A 24,223-nucleotide genomic window follows, 5' to 3' on the forward strand; every position below is an offset into this window, starting at 1 on the left:
CTCACTGGTAACCTACCATAAAAGTCTTAAATGGATCTTCACTCAACCAGATCTAAATACGAGGCAAAGTCGATGGATCGAAGTCTTGCAAGAGTAGGATTTTGAGATCAAATATAGACCAGGCAAAGAGAATGTAATTGCACATGCTTTAAGCCACAAATCATTTCTCAATGCACTTATCTCAAAAGAACCTCTTAGAGCTAAAACACTAACTACAAATGATATCAATGCCTAGCAATCCCATCATCGAGCTAGCCAAGGAGAAGGCGAATAATGATCTTAAATATCAACAAATACTGAAGGAAATTTAGAATAAAGAACAAAATTCTAAGCTTAAGACAAAGTATCTTAACTTCTCTGTTGACGAAGGACTTGTCTACTTCAGGACAAGATTATGTATTCCTTCAAGTTAATAGCTTAAGAAGAAGATACTATGGGAAGCTCATGATTCCCCATTTTCAAGACATCCTGGCTATGCCAAAAGTCTCAATGTAGTTAGGAAAAGCTATCATTGGGAGAAGCTCAAAAGTGACGTACTTAAAATAAGTAACTGAATGCTTGAACGAATAAAAGCCGAATGAGTTAAGCTGCCAGGAAAGCTACAACCACTTGATATTCCTCAGATGAAATGGAATTCATTAGTATGGATTTTGTAGTTAGATTACCCTCAGTTCAAGGAGGATACAACTCGATCATGGTAATTGTGAGCATGTTGACTAAGATTACCCACCTTATTCCAGTCAAAACTAGCTACAAGGCCTTAGATATTGCTAGGATATTTATCAAAGAAAATCTTTAGACTTCATGGACTACTAAAGAGAATTATCAATGATCGTGGTTCTCTATTCACTTTGCATTTTTGGAAGGGATTATTTGAAGCTCTCGGTACACAGCTTTGTTTTAGTACAGCTTATCACCCTCAAATTGATGGGCAGACATAGCATGTAAATCAAGTCATTGAAGACATACTTAGGGCATATTGTTGCAAAGAACCCAGATAGTGTATATAATATCTACCTTTAGTGGAATTTGCTTACAATGAGTTCTATAATCAAAGCATTCAGGTGACCCATTTCAAGCTCTATATGACCAAGAATGCCTAACTCTGCTAAACTTCTCCGACTCTACCTTGAAGGTTGAAGCTTCTAAGAAGATGCTTGAAGAGATGGACAAACAAGTCAAAACCTTCAAGCAAGATATACAAGGTGCCAGGGAATGACAGAAAGCCTATGCTGACCTAGGGAGAAAAGAGCAAATCTTCCAAGAAGGGGACAAGGTTTTTATCCATGTACGCCCAAGCTTATAAGCTGCAACTTCTTGAAATCGTAAAAGTTCATGATGTATTCCATGTAAGTCTCTTGAAGCCCTATGTACCTAATCCTGATCAAATTCTTGATGATCAAGCCAAGGTATACTTGAACTTCAACCTGATTGAATCTTGGATATAAAAGAAATAATCCTAAGGAATAGGACCCTTAGAGAACACCTAGTACAATGGAAGGATTATCCTAAATAGGATACCACTTGGGTCAATGAGGTAACCCTTATGAAAGAATACCCCCAATTTCTCTCGAGATGAGGACATCTTGATTTCTCTAAGGAGGGAAGAATGTAATGTCCCCATTACTTAGTTTATTTTAATGTACGTATACATTCCAAAAAAAATTGATTTACTAGCTCTAATTATGAGACTGACTCTCGTTATGAAGATAATTATTATTATTAATGAGGTATTATATACCAGTTCATGGAAGAAAGACTTGGGAGACCCTCCTAAGACTAGCTTATTAAAACTATGTTTGTAGTATGGAACAACAAAAAGAACTAGCCTAGTGGATAGTCACTAACCATCATCGAGAGAGAGTCTTATACCCTTGCTAACTGGTATTACTGTCGTGTTCTTCTTCTTTTACGAATCATATTTCCATCATGGCCTTGAAGAAAAAGAATTCAAAAGTGGAAATCGCAAACGACCCTACTAACGTGGAAGCAACAGTTGGAGTTGCGAGCATGGGAGTCACTAACAGAGTCATGGGTGCGGATAACAACCCTTTACCAATTTTGATACCACCGTTTTTTTCTAAAAATTTTCTATCCGAATTTAGTAGAAATAATATAAGTCTCTTAAGAAATACAACGATCTTAGAGTATTCACTTGGTAAATTATTAGAACATCTTATAGGCTAGAAACTGTTAAGGAAACTATGTAATTCTAGAACTCAGCAGAAATCATAATGAATTTTTCAAGACGGATTTATTAAGAATGAACCCCGAATAAATTAGTCAAGGATAGAGTTTAATTTAGAAGCTTTGATAGAAGATTTTAATATCGAAAATATCTCTAAGTTAAAGAAATTGACTTAAGGCTAAGAAACTTGGTTACAAGAATAAACCTTAAACTGAGAAGTTAGAGACCCCAAAGTCTAAATACCCTTAGTTAAATTCCAAGGGGAAGAGTTCATTATGTGGAATTCAAGTATCGATTCCTACTAGATTAATCATCACTTGATAGTTGCATGATCGATTGAAGTCATAACTACTTGAATACATCAATCTTGTTTATGATTTTCTAGATTAGATCCTAATTGAATTAAGTATTGGAACAAATATAAATTGAGGAGCCCTATACCTTCCCCAAGGATAGGTGTTGAATCCCCATACCAAGAGGGGATGCTTTTACTGCCGTGGAAGCATGGACCGACTCTGATGGGGGTGAGAGGTCTCCTAGCAGGGTCATTATTAAGTAGGAGGTGGTTAAGGGGCCAGAGGGGCTCTGGCTAGTAAATCCTTTACACATGTAGGAACTACTTGGTCCCCTGTATGGCCCAAGTTCTACTTGGGACACCTAAAAACACTAGCTATAGGTGGATTTGATCTTGGTGACATGCAGATACGGCGACAGCACGTGAAATTGTAAATTTTCTCTTATATGGGTGGGAGAACACACATTATGGAACATAATCAATGAATTTGTTTTATTCTGATTGTATGTCTATGAGTAAATTACGCAAATGAACAACTATGCATAAAATGATTCTTTTTAATTAATGAAGTTATTTTTATATGTTTCACGTAATGTGGTAGGTAATTAGATAACTAAAAACTTCCATAGAGGGAAGCAGGTGGATGGATTCTCGATGAATCCAGTCCTATAGTAGGGTGGTCTTGGTTAGCCGAGAGGTTTCCCCAAAATCGAACGCTAAGAAAAAACTCTAGGAAGGGCCTATTCGCTGACTTACCTAGGGTTTGGTATCAAAATCCGAACTGTAAATTATCTTAGGGAAAAGGTATGGTGGCTGCGCCAGAGCACTGCGAGGGATTTCATAAATCCTTAGTCTGCTACTGGAAAAAAGTGTTGTACTCCATGAACCAAGGATAATGGCAGTCGCTCCTTTCGAACAAGAAGTATCTTGAAGGACACCTCCGAATGTGAGCTAGTTGTTGATAAGTGACTATTAGGTCAATTAGGAACCTTCAGGTTGGTCCTCCGTGGGTAACAACAGGACGTTTCCCCTACGGGATAGACCTAGGGTTATAGAGCCGAATAAAATTTTATCATTCTGGTTAGAGAACGGATGACGATGACTGGAAGGTAAACTCTGCACGACTACTAAAATGTTACTCGTTACGTAATAAAGGCAAGTATGTGACATATTGAGAGTATGGACTTATGGGTTGAAAAAAGACATCGATATTTTTACACAACATAAGGAATTTCTAATTGATTTTGTGATAAATTTGCATAATTATAAGAGAAATCGATTTTTAATGGCCTATGATGATCTTGAAGTCACTATACATTATTTGCACTTTTGTTATCTTGATTCTCTTGACTCTTAACCATTTTCCTATGTTAAACTTATTTTCCCTTGGTTGCTTCTATATTTTGAATACAAATCTTTCACATTTGTTTTTAGATCATGCTTGCTTTTCATAAAATGTACTTGAACTTTTTTATAACTTTTTTGTTTATGATTTTGGTTGTATTTCATTATGTTCTCTATTATGTTAGTTTTGTTGTTTCTTTTTGTATCATGGTTACTTTCAATAAAAATTGTTTGACTTTTTCTAAACTTTTTTTTTTTGCTTATATTTCATTATGTTATCTTTTATGCTAGTTTTATTTTTTTTCTTTTTGTTTCTTCTATGCTTTTAACTTCTTTTCTTTTGGGTTTCTATTTTATACGTTCTTTTTATCTTTGCACTTATAATGTATATACTTCTATGAGACCATAGACCCACTAAGAGACATAGAAACCACTTGTATACATTTGTTATTATCTATTTAAATTATAGATAAGTAATGTAGATCAAGTTACTACCGCACGACAACTTTGCTCAACAATTCATTTCTCATCTTTCTCTCTCCTCTTTTTTCTCTTTGTTTCTAATTTTTTAATTTACTCTCTCTTCGCTCTCTACCTTCTATTTTAGTTTATTTTTTTTCCTCTCGTGGTTCTCTCTCTCTCTCTCTCTCTCTCTTTCTCTCTCTCTCTCTCATTTTTTCTATCCTTGCTTTTCTTCTCTCTCTCATTTTATTCTCCCCTCTCTCTTCTCTCTTTTCCTTCTCTCTCCCTCTCCTCTTTGTTTCTTTTTTTTCTTCTTCCTTTCTCTCTCCCTTTTCTTCTTTTTGTGCTTTTCTTCTCTCTCTCTCTCTCCCCCCAGTCTCTCTTAAAGTATGTAAATTTTATATTTTTCATATATATAATTATCTCTTTATGTTTATATGCTCTCTCTTATTCTCCTCTCTCTTTCTCTCTCCCCCTCCTCTTTTTTCCATTTTTTTTCTTTTTCTCTCCCTCTCTCTTGCCTCTCTCACTCAAAAAATATTTAAATTAAAAAAAGAATTTTCTCTTTTCTCTTTTTTCCCATCTCTCTTCCTCTTTTTCTCTTTCTTATTCTTATTCTCTCTATCCCCCTCTCCTCTCTTTTCCTTCTCTCTCTTCTTTTTTCCTTTTTTTTTCTTCTCTTTAAATTTTGTTCTTTTCTCTTTCTTTTAAATTTTATCTTTTCTCTCTCTATGTTCAAAATTTCTCTCTTCTTCTTATTTTCTCTCTCTGCCTCTCTCCCCCTCCCCCCTCCCCCCTCCCCTCTCTCTCCTCTCTTTTCCTTTTTTCTTTTCCTCTCTCTCTCTCTCTCTCTCTCTTAAATTTTATATTTCCTCTCTTTATAAATCTCTTTCTCATTGTTCCCCCCTCTCTCCCTCCCTCCCCTCTTCTTTCTCTTTTGCTATTTGTATCTCTTTGTCTGTTTGTCTGTCTCTCCCTTATTTTAATTTAAAAAGTTTAATCTAAGAGAGAGAGAGAGAGAAAGAGAGAGAGAGAGAAAACCTAGGCCTTGCACATGAGAGAGAGGGGGAGGGGGAGAATAAAAATATTAGTTTAAAAAAAAGACTATTCTCTTTCGTCTTTCCCTCCTCCTCTCTCCGTCTTCTTCTTTTTATCCTTCTTCTTCTTCTTCTTCTTCCTCTCTCTCTCTCTCTCTCTCTCTCAAAGTGTGTGAAAAATTATATTCGAAAAAATTTAAATAATTTTTTTAAAAATATTTAAATTAAAAAGAAAAACTATGTTTTAAAAATTTAAATTAAAAATTTTAATGTGAGAGAGAGAGAGAGAAACTTTTCATTTAAAAAGAAGTTTGATTTGATTAAATTATATATATATATATATATATATATATATATATATATATATATATATATATATTCTTCTCATCTCTTTTCTTTTATTCTCCCCCCTCTCTCATCTCTTTTCCTTCTCTCTCCCTCTCCTCTTTTTTTCTTTTTTTTGTCTTCTCTTTCTCTCTCTTTTAAATTTTATATTCTCCTCCTCTCTCTTTCTCTCTCTCTTAAAAATATTTAAATTTAAAAAATATTTATTTATTTTCTCTTTTTCCCCATCTCTCTTCCTCTTTTTCTCTTTCTTATTCTTATTCTTGTTCTCTCTCTCTTTTTCTTTCTCTCTCCCCCCTTTGCTCTTTTTTCCTTTTTTTCCTCTTCTCTTTAATTTCTTTTCTTTTCTCTTTCTTTTAAATTTTATCTTTCCTCTCTATATTTTCAAATTCTCTCTCTTCTTCTTATTTTCTTTCTCTAACTCTCTCCCCCCTCTCTCCTCTCTTTTCCTTTTTTCTTTTCCTCTCTCTCTCTCTAATTTTATATTTTCTCTCTCTATAATTCTCTTTCTCATTTCCCCCCTCTCTCTCCCTCCCTCTCCTCTTCTTCCTCTTTTGCTATTTGTATATTTCTTTCTCTCTCTCTCTCTCTCTCTCTTATTTTAATTTAAAAAATTTTAAGTTAAAAAATATCTAACAAAGAGAGAGAGAGAGAGAGAGAGAGAGAGAGAGAGAGAGAGAGAAATACCCCTTATTTTAATTAGAAAAAGTTTAAATTAAAAAGTTTAATCTAACACACATAAAGAGAGAGAGAGAGAGAGAGAGAGAGAGAGAGAGAGAGGGAGGGAGAAAACCTAGGCGGGGGAGAAGAAAAATGTTAATTTAAAAAAGACTATTCTCTTTCCTCTTTCCCCTTTCCCTCCTCCTCTCTTCGTCTTCTTCTTTTTATCCTTTTTCTTTTTCTTCTCGACTCTCTCTCTCTCTCTCTCAAAGTGTGTGAAAAACTATGTCTGAGAAATTTTAAATAAAAAAAGATTTTAAAAATGTGTTGAAATTGAAAAGAAAAACTATGTTTGAAAAATTTTAACTTAAAAAAACTTTTAAAAAATTTAATTAGAGAGAGAGAGAGAGAGAGAGAGAGAGAGAGAGAGAGATCTAGGCCTTACACATGAAAGAGAGAGAAGAGGGATTGCGGGGGGGGGGGGGAGGTTTTAATGAAAAAAGGGAGCGAGAAGAGAAAATGAGAGATTATAAGTGAGAAAGAGGAGACGGGAGGAGGTTTTGATTGAAAAAATGAGGTTTGGAAAAGGGGGTAGGTTCAGGAAGTTCTCTAAAGGTTCAGGGATTTCCGAACCTATAGCAAAAATAATATAGTAGTCTCTCTCTCTCCTTTTATTCTCCTCCCTCTCTCCTCTCTTTTTCTTCTCTCTCCCTCTCCTCTTTTTTTCTTTTTTTTTCTTTTTCTTCTCTTCCTCTCTCTTTTAAATTTTATATTCTCTCTCTCTCTCCTTCTCTCTCTCTTCATGTCTCTCACAAAAAATATTTAAATATAAAAAAGACTTTTCTCTTTTCTCTTTTTCCCCATATCTCTTTCTATTTTTCTCTTTCTTATTCTTATTCTTATTCTCTCTCTCCCTCTCTTCTCTCTCTTCTTTTTTCATTTTTTTCTTATTCTCTTTAATATTTTTTCTTTTTTTCTTTTAAATTTTATCTTTCGTCTCTCTATAATTCTCTCTGTGTTTAAATTCTCTCTCTTCTTATTTTCTTTCTCTATCTCTCTCCCTTGTCCCCCTCCCCCTCTCTCTCTCCTCTTTTCCTTTTTTCTTCCTCTCTCTCTCTCTCTCTCTCAAATTTTATATTTCCTCTCTCTATAATTCTCTTTCTCATTGTTCCCCCTCTCTCTCCTCTTTTTTCTCTTTTGCTATATATATATATATATATATATTTCTCTCCCCTTGTTTTAATAAAAAAATTTAAATTAAAAAGTTTAATCTAACAGAGAGAGAGAGACCCCTTATTTTAATTAGAAAAAGTTTAAATTAAAAAGTTTAATGTGAGAGAGAGAGAGAGAGAGAGAGAGAGAGAACCTAGGCTCTACACATGGGAGAGAGAGGAAGAGGGGGAGAAGAAAAATGTTAATTAAAAAAAGACTATTTTCTCTCCCCTCTCCTCTCTCCGTCTTCTTCTTCTTCTTCTTCTCTCTCTCTCCTTTAATCAAATGAAACTTCTTTTTAAATTAAAAGAAATTTGATTTGATTAAAGGAGAGAGAGAGAGAGAGAGAGAGAGAGAGAGAGAGAGAGAGAGAGAAACTTTTGATTTAAAAAGAAGTTTCATTTGATTAAGGGGGGGAGAGAGAGAAACCTAGGCTCTACACATGAGAGAAAGAGAGGGGGGGACCGAGGGGAAGGGGGAGACTTTAATGAAAAAAGGGAGCGGGAAGAGAAAATGAGAGATTACAAGTGAAAAAGAGAGGAGGGGAGGAGGTTTTGATTGAAAAAATGAGGTTTTAAAAAAAGGGTAAGTTCGGGAAACCCTCCAGAGGTTCGAGGCTTTTCGAACATATAGTGAAAATAACATATTAAAAAATAAAAGTTTTCTTTTCTAAAGTATAAAAAAAATAATTGAATAAATTTCAAAGAAAACTTTGAGATATAAACTCTCTCAAATAACAGAAAAAAAACAATTATTTTTCATTAAAAATTTTAATTTTTTTGACCAATTCAATTTGTAGGATCAAAGGAATTGGAGTGGTTCAATTCAATTTAGAATGTGAAGGTTTTGAATGGTTCCAATTCTACGGAACTGCCGTGGGCTAAGACGAGAAGGATCTCTGTGAGGTTCACAAATTGTTTTTAACCGGAAACTGCGCCACATGGAGGTCGAATCTCGATTTACCTGCCCGTTACTACATCACATCACATTGTACATGATACATGCTGGCGCCAACATCTCGATTGACCTGCGTAACGAGGGGGCTGAAGCAGTGACACGAAAGGATGATGATCGATATGCGCAAGCAAATCGTCCTGACTCCTCACCATGGGCGCCTGGGGCTCGAATCTGGAACGGTATTCGGTATTGTTTGCGAAAGCAACTTTTTCCTGCATTTGAACACTTTTCGAGAAGGAGAAGAAGCATCAGAAGAAGAAGAAGGGTGAGAGGCAAGAGTCAAGATGTCTAAACGAAGAAGTGAAGGCAAAGGAAGGAGGAGCAGGACCTGCGGCTGCGCAGAGAAACCCATGGCTTGGCTTTTTGGTAGGCGATCTCCTTCTACTCCCAGCTCGGGCTTCTTTTCCTCCTCAACAGCCGAGGAGGTCACCAATGGCATCGACGCTTCCAATCTCACCGCTATCGTCACGGGTCTCTCCTCTCTCTCTCTCTCACACACACACACACACACACACACACACACACACGGGGGCAGAGAGAGAGAGAGAGAGAGAGAGAGAGAGAGAGAGAGAGAGAGAATGAATCCTTGATCCGATTCTAAGCTTCTTGAATCATTTTCTTGCTTCGCTAACTCCACAAGTTAGGAACGCACCATCCACCGATCAGAAAGCAGCATTTGTACTGGTGGAGCACTCTCAATATCGACATGGAAACGTATAATAGTTGACAGTCCGGAACTAAAGCCGTGACGTGTTTTTGGGATTGATCAGCTGTGTAGCAACACGGCAAATGTTGTTTAAAATGCTATGGTGAAGCTCTCTCTGCGATCCAACGGGAATGTATAATAGTTGACAGAGCAGGCTTAGATCTGTGAAGTGTTATTGTTATTGTTCAGCTGGCTAGCAACACAGTGGCCTTGATCAATCAGCTGAATATGGAGCTTAGCGCCCCAAATTTCTTTCATTGAAGGATACTAATTTCTTGACCAGAAAATTTCATGCTTTATGCCTTCCATTTTCTTTGAAGTCTGTTTTCACAATTAACTAGCATCGATATCACATCATAAGCAAGAAAACAAACTGTCATGCATAATCATCCACTCTGTGTGGCCAAAAATGTCCAAGCTTGATGCCTGGCCTAGGTTTCTTATGGAAAATATGTTGCTAAGGAAGAAGGCAACCGTGTGTTGTCCCCTGAGCTAATTGTTCTGTTGATGGTGGCACTTTATTCTCGAAGGTGCGAGCAGTGGAGTGGGAGCAGAGACTGCTCGTGTTCTGGCCATGCGTGGTGCACAGGTGGTGATGGCTGTGCGAAATGTATCAGCCGGGGAGGCCGTAAAAGAGAGCATTCTTAAAGAGACCAGTGATGCACGCATCCATGTCCTTAACCTCGATCTCAGCTCTATGGCTTCTGTTAGAAAGTTTGCAAGTGATTTCCATGCCCTTAATATTCCCTTGAACACCTTGGTGTAAGTATGGGTGATCTCTTGGAATTCATTTTCTTGCAAATTTGGGAACTGCTTCAAGTCTAATCAGAAAAGATTAAACCACTCTGTTTTCTTTGGTTTCAAAGAAACAATGCTGGAATAATGGCTTGCCCATTTCAGCTTTCAGCTGATGGCATCGAAATGCAGTTTGCCACTAACCACATTGGTATGTTCTGTTCTGCAAGCAGTGAAGTAGGTTGTAGCTGCTCTGTGTATAAGCCATGGCAAATGTTTTCAGGTTGTTTTTTTTTTGGGGGGGATGACAGGTCATTTCCTCCTAACAAATCTTCTCTTAGATGCAATGAAAAGGACTGCCAAGGAGAACGGTAAGGAAGGAAGGATTGTGAATGTCTCTTCTGAAGCACATAGATTCACTTATGGAGGGGGCATCCGTTTTGACAAGCTGAATGATAAGTCAAGGTACATGCCACTTTAATCAAATGCACAGACACAGACACAGAGAGAGAGAGAGAGAGAGAGAGAGAGAGAGACCAAACAACGATTATTTAAAACAGCTATAGTGCGTGGCAAGCATATGGTCAATCGAAACTTGCAAATGTATTGCATGCGAAGGAGCTGGCTAGAAAGCTTCAGGTGTGCTCTCATCGGAAGAAGCAGATTTTCCTCTACTCTTGCTTATCCTTGTAGAGTCGACATGCCACACTCATTCTGAGTATGTATGCAGATGCGACTTGAGGTACGCCTAATTGTTATCTTCTTTTTGGTGCATGATGCTTGAAGGAGGAAGGGACGAACATCACCGTGAATGCACTTCATCCTGGTGCCATAAGAACCAACCTTCAAAGGTATCAAGCAGTAATAGGTATGCTCTCTTACATAAACTTCCCACTTACATGCATTCATGCATACACAAACGTTCTGTGAACTTTGTCCAGTGACATTTTATTGGGATGCTTTTATTTCAAGGAATGTTAAGTTGGTAACGAGATCTGTATTATAGCCCCGAGAAGCACACGCACCACCTTTGCCAAGCATTAGATTAATTGAGCTAGATTAGGCCAATGAACCGTATCTTTTTAGGATGAGGTACTTACAGTTCTTCACACCTTCATGAGTCATATGAATGGTTGCTTGAGAGTCGTTCTTGTTGCTTGGGCCATTTATTAGTTGCATTATCTCGTTACTGTCTATTTTTGCATTCATCGCACCACTATTTGCTCTACAAATGTCTTAAATATCATTGGCTGTTTGCAGGAGTATTACAGGCTATCTTCTTTTTTGTTTCGAAGTCGATTCCCCAGGTTAGTGTTTGTAACGTGGAAACTCACACACACACACACACACACACACACACACACACTCTCCCTCTCTCTCTCTCTCTCTCTCTCTCTCTCATTACTACATTTCAAATGTCTATCGATACAACCTAGACAAGTGTGGAGGTCTCTTGCTGCAAATCATCTTCATTTATACATTTATAAACAAGCCAAATCATATAGCTACGTTGGACCAATGACACATTGTGTTGCATGGGGATTTCTAATTGAAATGGTATCTTTATGATGGACCATTAAACACATGGATTCCACGAGGCTCAAGCTAATGCCCATATGAGAGCATAATAGATCATATTTTTCCCTTTTCCATTGATAAAAGATCCTCGAAAGAAAACTAGATATAACATAAGAAAGCTTAAGTATGTAGAAAAGTTTGGTGGCAACAACTATGTGCATGTTCGAAGTTGCCTTGAGTCACCTCAATGTGGATCAAGTCCGTTCAAACATGCTACAACTTTTTACCATTGAGTGCTACTCTAGTTATGGCCCAAATGGCAACCAATACATCACATGCATGTGAATAAATTTCCAAGGTCTGTAGCAAGGTGTGTATGTGTGTTCATCCACCATGATATTGTGATCTTCACTTTTATGTATTCCGTACTTGTTCTTATGTCAATACATGTTCTACTTACTGTTTGGGTTGTTTTCTTATCATTCTCATCCTCGAGTGTTTAATCTCTAAGATTGTAAACTCTTGATGTTGCAAAGATTCTCAAAGATGTGCATTAGGTCAGATGATGTGTCTTTGGATCCTAGTTTTGTCAGAGTGAAGCAATGCGGAAGCAAATGACCAAGACAGAGCAAAGAGAGAGAGAGAGAGAGAGAAAGAGGTAATGAAAAGCAGAAAATCTGCAGTGAGAAATACTGTATAAGGATGCATAAATATATACGAGTGCAGAGAGAATATCTGTATATGTCTCCATCTCGAAGATCTCAGTCTTTGTCAACCTTGAGGGAAGTTTCTACGTTTTGCAAGCCTGAAATCTGTGAAACAATTGTTGGAGATTGCTGAACTCAGGGCCAATAAATAGGCCAAGAAAAATAACAAAAAATAACGTAGACCTATTGCATTTAATGCACCCGATTGGACAATAACTGCCTGATTGCACTATCCGATTGCAGTAAACTGGTCGACTATGCCACATGGCACTTGCGTTCCTTGGCGCTTGTTGTATGGGCTGAATCCACATGCATCGCTTACAAAAACTGCTACAAAATTACCGAGACTTGAAACTATGTGTCCATGGAATACCAAACTCCAAGAATCCCTCTCAAATCTTGGATACGGTAGAAGGCTAAGGGATTAGGAGTGCTGTTGAAATAAAGCATGGGGAAGCGACTTGGTAAACAAATTAGCAAGATTGCCCTTTGTCTTGCATTAGACCATGGAAACGATCTCATCCAAGATATTCTCTCGAATGAAATGATACTGGATCTCAATATGCTTCGTTCAAGCACGAAACACAGGATCCTTGGCCAAGGCAATGCAACTCTCATTGTCAGATTGTAGAACAATAGGACTTGTTTGTGGGCAGCCAAGCTCCTCCAGGAGCTTGTGAAGCCACACTGTCTCACATGTAGTAGAAGACGTTGCTCGATGCTCTGCCTCAATTGAAGAGAGGACAATCGTGGGTTGCTTCTTGTTGCTCCATGAAACAACACCAATACTCAAGTTAAAACAATAACCTGTTGTGGACCTTCGATGATCCACACCATCGGCCCAATGTGAATCACTCCATCCTCTAAGTACGAAGTCCGTAGCACTTGGACTAGGGGGATTATAGATGCCAAGATCAGGAGTCCCCCATTGGAACCGCAAAATCCTCTAAGATCCCTGCCTATGCACCATCTTGGGTTCATTCTTGAACTCAGCTTAGCACACCTACAACATAACATAAGTCAACACGGGTGCTAAGAAGCTAGATCATGGAGCCAACCAACAGCTTATAACGGGTAGTATTCGCCAAGGGAGAATTGGAATGAGTGGACCTATGATGATCCACATTACCAACCTAATATGAATCACCCCATCCTATAAGTGCCAAGTCCGTAGCACCTGGACTAGCGGGATAACAGATCCCAAGATCAAGAGTCTCTCGTAGGAACTGCAAAATCCTCTGAGCAGCTGCGAATGCACCATCTTGGATTCATTCATGAACTCTGCTAGCACACCTATAACATAACATAAGTCAACATGAGTGTTAAGAAGCTAGATCATGGAGCCAACCAACAGCCTACAATGGGTAGCATCTGCCAAGGGAGGATTGGAATGAGTTGTGCATTCCAATTTGGGTCCATAAGAATTGTAAGAGACTTGCATCCCTCCATCTCACACGTAGTCAAGAGCTTTTATGCATATCGTTGCTGGAAAATAAAAATCCCCCTTGGAGTTTGATAAAGAAGTCCCATATCCGTCATCTCAAACTTCTCATGAAGTGTTGACTTTGTCAGCTTGACCATTTGAGTATGGTCACCTATCACAATCAAGTTGTCCATATAAAGGACAAAAACACATGACCTCCACTTGAGGTGTGTGCATACAACTGGGGGTGGACTTTGGAACGTTGATATCCTAATTTCTCCTTGAGGAACGAGTCAATCTTCTCATTCCATGCACGAGGAGCCTGCTTAAGCCCATAGAGAGCCTTCCGGAGAGCCTTCCGCAACTTGTATACCTTACCATTAGAAGAACCGAAACTTGGATGTTGCTCAACATGTTCTTTCAACTCCCCATTAAAGAAGGGAGACTTCACATCTAGTTGATAGACTGGCCATCTCTTATGGCTAGCCAAGGCAAGAACTACACGAATAGTGGCCATTCGAGTTATAGGGGCAAAAGTATCATGGAAATCCATGCATGGGAGCTGTGCAAAACCTTTAACAACAAGGTGGACCTTGTGCTTGTCCAATGTGTTATCATTGCAGTACTTGGTCTTGAAGACCCATTTGACTCCAATGATCTTATGAGGAGGTTTCAGCACGAGATACCAAGTTCCATTTCTCTTAATTTACTCCAGCTCTTACTCCATCGCTTTCCGCTAATGATCATGTTGTAAAGCCTCCTTCACAAAAGTGGGCTCTTAATCCTGCATGACATGAGTCATTAAAGAGTAATTAGTGTAAACAAGCTCATTGTGATATGCATGCTTGGTTCTTCGAGAACGTTACTTGCCATCCCACGGCTACCACTCCTCAAGGATCCCCTCAATCCTTGCATCACGAAGAGTGTCACGAGCCTAATGAGAAGGTTGAATCTCGCCTCGTTGCTCTTTGTCTATTGAAGTTTCAAGAAGGTCCACCGGCAGTGGGGGAGCAATCGGCGACTCTGGTGGCTGAGAACTAAGCTTCTCATCCAAAGAAGAGTCGTTTGAGAGGCACATACTCTAGAGGAACAATCGTTGGCACTGAGCTATCATTGAGATCTCCAAGAACAGGGTGTTTCTCACCCCCCTCTGAGGTTGAAAGTTCCATGAATTGAACATCACTGCTCGTATAGACATCTTGCTTAATAGGATCATACAATCGGTAGCCTTGAGATTGCGAGCTATAGCCCACAAATACTTGTCGTTTGGAAGTTGTTGCAAATTTGTAACGTGTCTTTAGGATGTGAATATAGACATCACACCTAAAAACCTTGAAATAAGAAATATCTGGCTTAGACTCAAACTACGCCTCATATGGAGTCATATCAACAACAATAGAAGTAGGATAGCGATTAAGGGTGTGAACTGCAGTAGCCACAACCTCAGCCCATAGACATTGAGGTGTTAGGCAATGTTCCATCATGGTATGGGCCATCTAGATTACGCTATGATTCTTTTGCTTCAAGATTCCATTCTCCGAAGGGGTGTTAGTATTGGCAAACTCTTGGTGAATACTACGATTTGCAGCAAAACGAGCAAATTCATTAGAAACAAATTCTCCATCCTTATTTGATCGTAAGGTCTTTAGCTTTTGGCTCGGTCGGTTCTCCTCAAAGAGGAACCAATCTTTAAAGTTGAAGTAAGTCTCCGACTTCAGCTTCAAGAAATAAGCCCATGTCATCCTGTTGTAATCATCCACAATTAGCATGAAATGAAATACAAGCTTCCTCGAAGGGACTCTATCCTCATCAATTTACAAAGATCGATAGAAACAAGCTTTGAGGGTGTTGAAGGCCGCCTTGAAGCCTTGTTGGGAACAATATCACGAGTCTACTTCCCATGGATGCAGGATGCACAAGGCTGTTGGCTCACCACAATATCTTGCAAAAATCGAACAAGTTATTCCTTGAATGCCTTTTGAAGGTAATCATAGTTGAGATGGCCAAACCGAGCATGCTAAACCTTGGATTGAGATTGTGAGATAAGAAGAAGAGAAGTCAAGGTAGAAGAAGACTACAACTTGTGGAGTCCATTTTCCTCATAACTTGAAGAAATATATTGTCTTGATCCACGATCAAGAATTCGAAAAGAATCCTCATCAAATTTGACCGAGAGGTCGAGTGTACAAATCTTTTACATCGAAAGCAGATGGTATCCCAAGGCCGGTACATAAAGGACCTCGGATGTATGGGCACTACCTCGTCCATCTGGAATAAGATGCATATTGCACCGTCCATGTATAGGAATAGGCGAACTGTCACCAATGAGAATCTGGCAATGCGAAGGCTGCAAATGAGCAATACTTGCCGAAGGAGTCACGTGCCGGGAGGCACCACTATCAACAATCCACTTTCAAGTGTATGGGGTTATCAACATAGCATTAGAGACTGTCAGGGTCGAATCCTCGACCACCTCGTTTTCTAGTGTCATGTTTTGCCACAAATGTGACAAGTAAACTCATTTCCTTTGTCATTCTTGGATTTGTTCTCCTTTTTTGGACATTGAAATAATTATTAGATGCATTTTTAATTGTTAAATATTAAAAATTAATTTTTAATTATAGATTATGCTAAAAAAACCATTTGGAAAGGTTGCCTCTTGTAAAAAATACATATGCAAGATTGAGAAATGTCTTTAGAGGTTGGAGAGAGGCATTTAAGTGCATTTAGCCTGCAAGAGAGAGGGAGGAGATGTTGCTGGTTTGATTTGTAGCTATTGGAGGATCTTCTAAGGTAGCCAGGGGGAGGAGAAGACCAATCAACAGCGGGTGACAATATCTACAAGCTATTGAGATAGAGTAGAAGTAGTAAACGATTAATTTTCTTTAGTTCTTTGCATCTACAAGCTGTTGAGACATGGCAGTATTAGTAAATGATTGTTTATCTTCAGCTCTTCACGAAGAAAGATCGAATTCTCTCTCCTCAGCATTCTCTCATCTCCCAGCCTTTCTTTAGCCTTGCTCCGAAGATTACATTATTATGATTATCAGAGGTCGAGAAATTCAAATTTCTATGTTCTAAACCCTAATATGCAACAAAAATTAGGGTTTAGCAGCAACCTTAAGAAGAGTGTCAGAAATTGGAAGCTCCAAGACTTGGATTTTAACAAGGCTGAAGTTGTTTTCAATCAAATTCAGGTGGAGAGACTAGAAAATCAATGAATTTGGGGCATTTTCCATCTCCATCGATGTGGGTGAAGGCCATTTGACTACCTGAATCAAGGGCAAATCTACAAGTTATCGAGACATGCAGTAGCAGTAAATGATTGTTTTTCTTCAGTTCTTTCTCTCTCGTTAGCATTCTCTCTCATCTCCCAGCCTTTCTACAGCCTTGCTCCGAAGATTATAGCATTGAGATCACCAAAAGCTGAGAAATTTTAGATTTCTCTGTTGTAAATCCTAATTTACAGTAGAAATTAGGATTTAGCAGCAGCCTTAGGAAGTGTCAGAAATTGGAAGCTCCAAGACTTGGATTCAATAGGCCTAAAGTTGTTTTCAGTCAAATTTAAGTGGAGGAACTAGTAAAGCAATGAATTTGGAGCATTTTCCATCTCCATCAAAGCGGGTGAAGGTCAATTGATTGCCCGAATCAAGGGGCAAATCTACAAGCTATTGAGATAGGATAGCAACAATAAATGATTATTTTTCTTTAATTCTTTATAAAGGAAGTTTGAATTTTCTCTCTCCACAGCATTCTCTCTCATCTCCTAGCCCTTCTAGAGCCTTGCTCTAAAGATTACAACATTGAAATCACTAGAGGCTAAGAAATTTCAGATTTTTCTATTGTAAATCCTAATTTGCAGTAGAAATTAGGATTTAGCAATAGCCTCAAGAAGCATGTTAGAAATTGGAAGCTCCAAGACTTGTATTCAACAAGGTTGAAGTTCTTTTTAATCAAATTCGGGTGGAGGGACCAGCAAAGCAACGGATTTGGGGCATTTTCTATCTCGATCAAAGCAGATGAAGACTAATTGACTGCTCAAATGAAGGGGCAAATATGATTGAAGACTTGCTGGTCATTTTGGATAGTAACGGGAGTTGGAATATTGAAAGGGATTGGGAGAATCCCATTGTACATCAACTTCTTCTTCAATTAAGTTAAAGAAAAACTAAAAGGGGTGTGAATTTGGGGCCAACAAGGTGTCCATTCTCCAAGATTGTAAGTTAATTTGCATCTTTTAATTTTATAATAAATATTTTTGTTGTAACTAAGTTGTAATTTAGGGAATTACCACCCATCCTCGGAAGAAAGGTTGGTTACACACACACACACACACACACTCTCTCTCTCTCTCTCTCTCTCTCTCTCTCTCTCTCTCTCTCTCTTTCAAAACATAATAATTATAATAAATCTTAAATATTTGAATTACTATATTTTTTAAAAATAATATTGGTTAATTTTTATGCTCTTTTTTTGCATGTGTTTTTCTATATTAAAATAACTTTGTATATAAAATATTTTAAAATAAAAAATTTAAGTCTCATTGTCTGTCTTATATCCCTTCTCTTTTCAATTTTGATAATCTTATCTTTTTTTGGATTTTCTCTCTTTTTTTTCTTGAGGAAAGTAGAAAAGGGCTTACCTTAAGGCTTGAAAACATGTATTTCACTTTTTTGAAGCTCTCCTTTATGGTCTTCTCATTTGAAGTCTTTTTTTTTCTCCCCTTTGCGCACTCCTTCGCAATCTTCTTTTTCTCCTTGTAGGTTTAGCCAAGGCCTTCTTCTTTTTCTTGCTCTCTTTTCTTATTGGAGCTTTCACTCTTTTGTTCTCTCCCTCCCTCTCTCTCACTCACTCCCTCAAAATAGTATGGAACGCTCACGACGGCAAAAATGCTATGATTGTTTCATACATTTTTTTTTCCACAATATAACATTGCTATATAACGATATTTATAGTGATACCAATAGTGATACATCCATATGTGTGCGTGCACACACACACACACACACACACACACACACATAATTATATTATGTCTACATATATATATCCATATATAAATATAAATAAAAAAATGTGTATACATACACAATACATGAATATTTTTCCTCTCCAAAAACACGTACACATACTTATGTACACACACACACACACACACACACACACACACACACACACACACACACACACACACACACTCGCATGTACACACACACAGAGAGAGAGAGAGAGAGAGAGAGAGAGAGAGAGAGAGAGAGAGAGAGAGAGAGAGAGAGAGAGATTGGTTTGTTTTTCTTTTTGATATAGGGGGCAGCCACACAATGTTTATTAGCTCTCCATCCATTTGCCAATGGTATTAGTGGCAAGTATTTTTCCAATTGCAATGAACAAAGACCAAGTACATATGCTAATGATTCCAAACTTGCCCAAACATTGTGGGAAGTGAGTGAAGATTATTGCAAAATAAAAGAATGAGTGACTTGCCCTTGGTCATAGAGGATTTCGGGATAGGGATGCCTTAGTCTTGTATTTGAGAATCATTGTATGAGTGGAAAATACTAAAAACCATAGATTTCTATTGCTAGAAAATTAGTGTAAAAAAGAGAGAATAATTGAGTTTAAAGACTTTCAATTCAAAACAATGAAAGAGAAATTAAATTTCCTCATTAGTCTCACATACACATACAGACTAGGATTATACATATAGTCAAGTGTAGTTAAATTGTGTTACTCAACACAAGAGGGTGTTGGGTTGAAGTGCAAGACAGATAATGTGAATTGCATGTTTATGGATTTTTTCTTGTGCTTCATGTGGATGAGAATATAATCATAAGTGGTAGTTCTTGAGATAGCATGCTTTGTACATTAACCATTGTGATAAGGTTCTATGCTAGTTTCATAACGAGGGAGCTTGATTTTGATGTAAGTATGTTATAGTGGGGTATGTGCCTAACCATCACCTTGTTTAAGCTATTCTTATTCACTCGCTTGTAGTTGATATCTCTTTATGAGCATGTTTTGGTCGTTTTGTTCACAATCATGACAACTTTTAGCTAGTATAGAATTAGGCTATAAGGCTTGTAAAAAGTGTAGATATAAGATAGGGCCGACATGCACATCATGATGTATGCACTAAGATACATATTACTATTGTATGTGCCACAACTAAATGGGAAGAGGAATGTGAACGATGCATTTTTGAAGGTGATATTCGGGTATGGTGGGTCAATTTGCAAGGAAAGTGTTTGTCTTCAAAATGATTGTTTTTTCTAGAAGTTTGCGTGAGATTGTGTATGCACGCCATGTTGATAGGTTCTTCAGAATGCCTATTATAGACTAGCCTTGATTGTGTTGTCGAGTAGACTATAACCTATTGTATTCTCTACTTCTAGTATTAGATTAAATGGGGAGTGTTTGCGGTGTACTTCTAAAATCTTTCAATTGATTGCTTATTGAGCAGATGAAGGCTTGCCTTTAGTTGTAGATATTTTGCCATTGTCATGTATTTTTGTATAATTGGATTATGCAACGTAGAGTGTAAGTACATTAGTAATACTAGATTTCATCAACTTAAGTTTGATTGATGGTTAAGTGGATGATGTATCATTCCAAGAAATGAAAGACTTGTCAAGAATTACTTGTTAGTCCAAGGTTCCATGAATGATTGCAGTGGTTCAAGTTATAGAAATTGACTTGTCAATGATGCTCACAAGCTATAGTTGCAATAGATGAATACAAAGAATACTTTTTGTATGGTTTGGTAACAGTTGAACAATGTGCTTGTTTTGTTCTTTGTTTGCATAATTGGATCCTTATTTCCTTATTATGATTCCACTCTTTGCTTGAAAAACAAGAATAAGAATTGTGCTTGAGAGAGCTTTGAAATATCCATTTGTCCCATAGATATAGCACTCTTTTGTGAGATAGTATTTTGATGTTGCATTGTGGCTACTCCACTAGTTACATATTTTAGTATGGATGATGCTTGTATGTTCAGTTACTCAAGATTTCAATATTTTAGTATGGATGATACTTGTATGTTTGGTTCCTCAATATTTCAATTGTATATATTATACTAGCTTGCTATACATTTTGTTTGTTATTTTTTTCAAAAGAAGCCATAGTTTTTCTTTTCTTTTCTTAGAAGATTGTAATGAGGCCCCATAATTTGGCAATTGCATAGAGCCCATTGTTGTGGTATATTTTGTTAACATAAGATGATATGTTTATTTGAGATGTCTAGATGATTTTATATCTTCAACTCTATATTTAAAACTACTTGTTTTATCAAAGTAAACTAATATATATGTTTACTATGATACGTGTAGTAATTCTAATCTAGTAGATCTAGCTGTTCATATTATGATTTATATGAATCTTATAGAATTGAATGTCGTTTTATGAACCATATTAATTTTGTGGAATTGAATGTGTTTTCAATCACATTTAGGCAAACTAAATATGTGTTTTAAAAGCTATGCATGAGATGAATGCTCATAGGATTTGGAAGCTAATAAGATTCAAATGGAAAACTTGAAATGCTTTCTTGATAAAGAGTGCCTTGCAAATCATAAAAACGAAAACCAAACAAGTTATTTGGCCAAAGTTTAAAATATAGTAGCTTTGACATTATGATATTTTTTTGCACAAGAATTAACTTGTAGCTATATAAACATTCTTTCTCCCTCCCTTCCTCCCTCCCTCTCTTTCCATGTATCTCTTTGCAAAGAAAAACAAAAAAAAGAAAACAAGAGAATACAAAAATAAAGCAAGGAGAGGCAATGTACCTACCTCAAAGGCCTGAAGATGAAACCTTTTGTACCTTCTCTTTGCACTTTCCCTCTCTTCTCCCTTGCACACTTCTGTTTCTTCTTCATGTATAGCGGCGGTGGCGGTGATCATGGTGAAGAGCTCACTCACTCACTCACTCACTCACTCACTCACTCACTCTCTCTCTCTTCCTCTCTCTCTCTCTCTCTCTCCCTCTCAAAGCTTTAAGCTCTCTCGCTCTCTCTTTTATTCTTTCTCACAAGGTGGGAAAAAGGGGAGCATAAGAGACAAAAGAGGAGAGAATGGGTGGTTAGAAGAGAAAAATTGAAAATGGGGAGAGGAGAGAGATGGTAGCCATGAAAGGACATGAAGAAGCTTAGAAGGTGAAAGAACATAGTTGTATTATCATCAAGAAAATGATACATGCACATGTCTTTTATTCTTTTTATATGCTTTTATTTATTCTTTTACATTCTATCTCTACTTGAATGTTTTTGTCCATAAAAACAAGATCTAAAACTTGTTACAATTTATGGGATAGTTTTATTATGTTATAATGGAAAATCAAATAGATTGCGAGAACTTGGCCACTACTATAGCTTACTGAAAGGCACCTATAGATAATGGGTATGATGTTGTCTATTACAAGGCCTTGTAACAATAAATTTGATATAAATTTTTGTAGAAAGCTTCAATTGAGATGTTCTGCACATCAATATGGAGTTCTTGGCAAATTCTTTTAGCCCACGTAGGTTGGATTTTGTTGCTCAAAGCTTAAGAGTAAAATTTGGTGTAAACAATGAGTTGCTTGTAGTCTCTCTTTACTAAAATAGAGCTATAGATGACTAATTCTCAACTAAAAGAGCTTTAAAGATAAGAAACTTTACTCTAGATGGATATTGATCTAAATGAGGTCCCAAAGCAATCCATTAACCTTTTAGATAAAAAGGTATTCCAACATAATGATTATCCAAGAGAAGAGAATTGCCATCAATCACATACTCTTGTCTACTTGGATCAAATGGATACAAAGAAGTATCCTCGTAGTCAAGTCCATAATTGCATCCAGAATCCCTTGGGTCATAGGGAGGTACAATGTCATCTTCATGTTGATGTATATTCACATTATGTATTGTATCATCATCGCATACTAACCATCATAACCATATTCATGATGCTTATTATCATATGCATTTAATGGTCTCTCGGAAAGGTCTTGTTGAAATATGAGAAATGTTACAAAAAGTAGCAAGTTCATTTGTGCCTAAAGAATATAAGTGCTATCTTAGGTTCAAAACAATTAGTGCTTTTTCAGTTTATTATATTATATCCCAACATTCAGGTACCAAACTCCATGGAGAATCAAAATTGGTATTGCATAAAGCTTCTAGGACAACCTTTCAAAATGCTCTAATGGAGTAGATATTTGGGGTGATTGTGCAATCTTGTATATTGTTTTTGAGCTACATAGTATCACAATACTAAATGTTTGGTTATCACAAAATTGAACTTGTTTGGTTATCACAACATTGAATTTGAATGTCTAGTTATCACTTATTATTGTACAACCATGGAAAAGCCCTACAGAAATAGGCACTACATTAAGTATTTGAATAGGCAACTCATTTTTGTTCAGCTTGAAAATTCTATACACTAGTAAAATCTTGGATTTGCATTTGACATGACTCGTTGTTCACAATATATGTCTAATTCTTTGGACTGACCCAATCATGCCCTTGGCAAATAATCTTTTACTTTCTAGTGCAAAGTTTGATCTTATCATCTCAAAAATAGCTCTCTTGCTTGGTGGAACTGCATTTGTTTTGCATCAGTTTTCAAAATTAGTTTCCAAAATGGTTAGAAAGAATCGCAAGCTCTATACCACTTGCTCCCTTTTAGATTGCCAAATCTAACTTGAATCAAATCTTCCAGTTTCATAAGTGGCCCAACACAACAATTGCCATCAAAGTTCAGGGTTACCAAGTTACATCTCAGATGAAAGTAATGTATGTATTGTTTTCAATTCAACAGTGATTCCATAAGGTCATAAGGTCAAGTTGGTTCAAAGTAGGAACCAGATAAGAAGCATATGTCTTAGAGACACAAAATATTCCAAGTATTTTGGACTCTAGTCATAAGGTCAAGTTGGTTCAAAGTAGGAACCAGATAAGAAGCACATGTCTCAGAGACACAAAATATCCCTCTTAAAACCATACTCCTTGTTCTTGAAATGAGAGATAGCCACTTAAAGCATGTAAGCCCGGAATAATTGGCCTCGTTCTCAAATGCACATCAATAGATGAAGCAAGTATGTTGGAAACTCTAGTTTAGTCCCAAGTCTCCATTAGATGCCCAATCGTAGCCTCCCACACAACCCTATCATAAGCAAAGTGCATCAATTGATGGTGTATTTCCAGGCTCAAACAATAGTAGGGGTGTAGTTGGAATGAATCTAAATATGTAGCAAAGGATTGATATTCCTATTGAGGCTAGCCTTGCTAGCACTTGGATGTTGTACTGTGGAGTTGACAGATTAATCCCATGTACTTGATCAATCAAGCTTTTTTGGTGGATTTTGGAACATGCTGAGACATTTCCTTGTTTGTGGCATACATTGGCACTTTAATAGCCTTTTTTTCCATGGACAAGATGTGGATCAATTAGCCCGAAGTCTCCATCAAATACCCAATCATAGTCTCCCACACAACCCTACCATAAAGTGCGTCAATTGATGGTGTGTTTGTAGGCTCAAACAATAGTAGGGGTGTAGTTGGAATGAATCTAGATCAGTAGCAAATGACTGATATCCTTGCTGAGGCTAGCCTTGCCAACACTTGGATGTTGTTATGTGGAGTTGAGAGATT

At 37.3% G+C, this 24,223-nt stretch overlaps 1 protein-coding gene across 3 annotated transcripts; it reads left to right on the forward strand.

Annotated features, from left to right (window-relative positions):
- The first annotated feature begins 8,517 nt into the window (after positions 1-8,517).
- LOC148011007 (short-chain dehydrogenase TIC 32, chloroplastic-like) lies at positions 8,518-21,738 on the forward strand. Of its 3 annotated transcripts, none has more exons than XM_087672032.1 (8): positions 8,518-8,971; positions 9,737-9,968; positions 10,073-10,152; positions 10,283-10,406; positions 10,502-10,580; positions 10,728-10,809; positions 11,202-11,248; positions 18,897-21,738. In XM_087672032.1, exons 1-8 carry the CDS (start codon positions 8,785-8,787, stop codon positions 19,062-19,064), a joined length of 999 nt encoding a protein of 332 aa, XP_087528158.1. In that variant the 5' UTR covers positions 8,518-8,784; the 3' UTR covers positions 19,065-21,738. The 3 variants fall into 3 exon arrangements, with proteins under 3 accessions (XP_087528158.1, XP_087528159.1, XP_087528156.1); XM_087672030.1 differs by having other exon boundaries at positions 8,522-8,971; positions 10,253-10,406; positions 18,897-20,872; XM_087672033.1 differs by lacking the exons at positions 11,202-11,248; positions 18,897-21,738 and having other exon boundaries at positions 10,253-10,406; positions 10,672-10,798.
- The last annotated feature ends 2,485 nt before the right edge of the window (positions 21,739-24,223 follow it).

Source organism: Lygodium microphyllum, chromosome 29, assembly GCF_053477565.2.
Source record: "Lygodium microphyllum isolate KBCC chromosome 29, Lygodium_microphyllum_v1.1.10, whole genome shotgun sequence".
In the NCBI taxonomy this organism is placed as follows: Eukaryota; Viridiplantae; Streptophyta; class Polypodiopsida; order Schizaeales; family Lygodiaceae; genus Lygodium; species Lygodium microphyllum.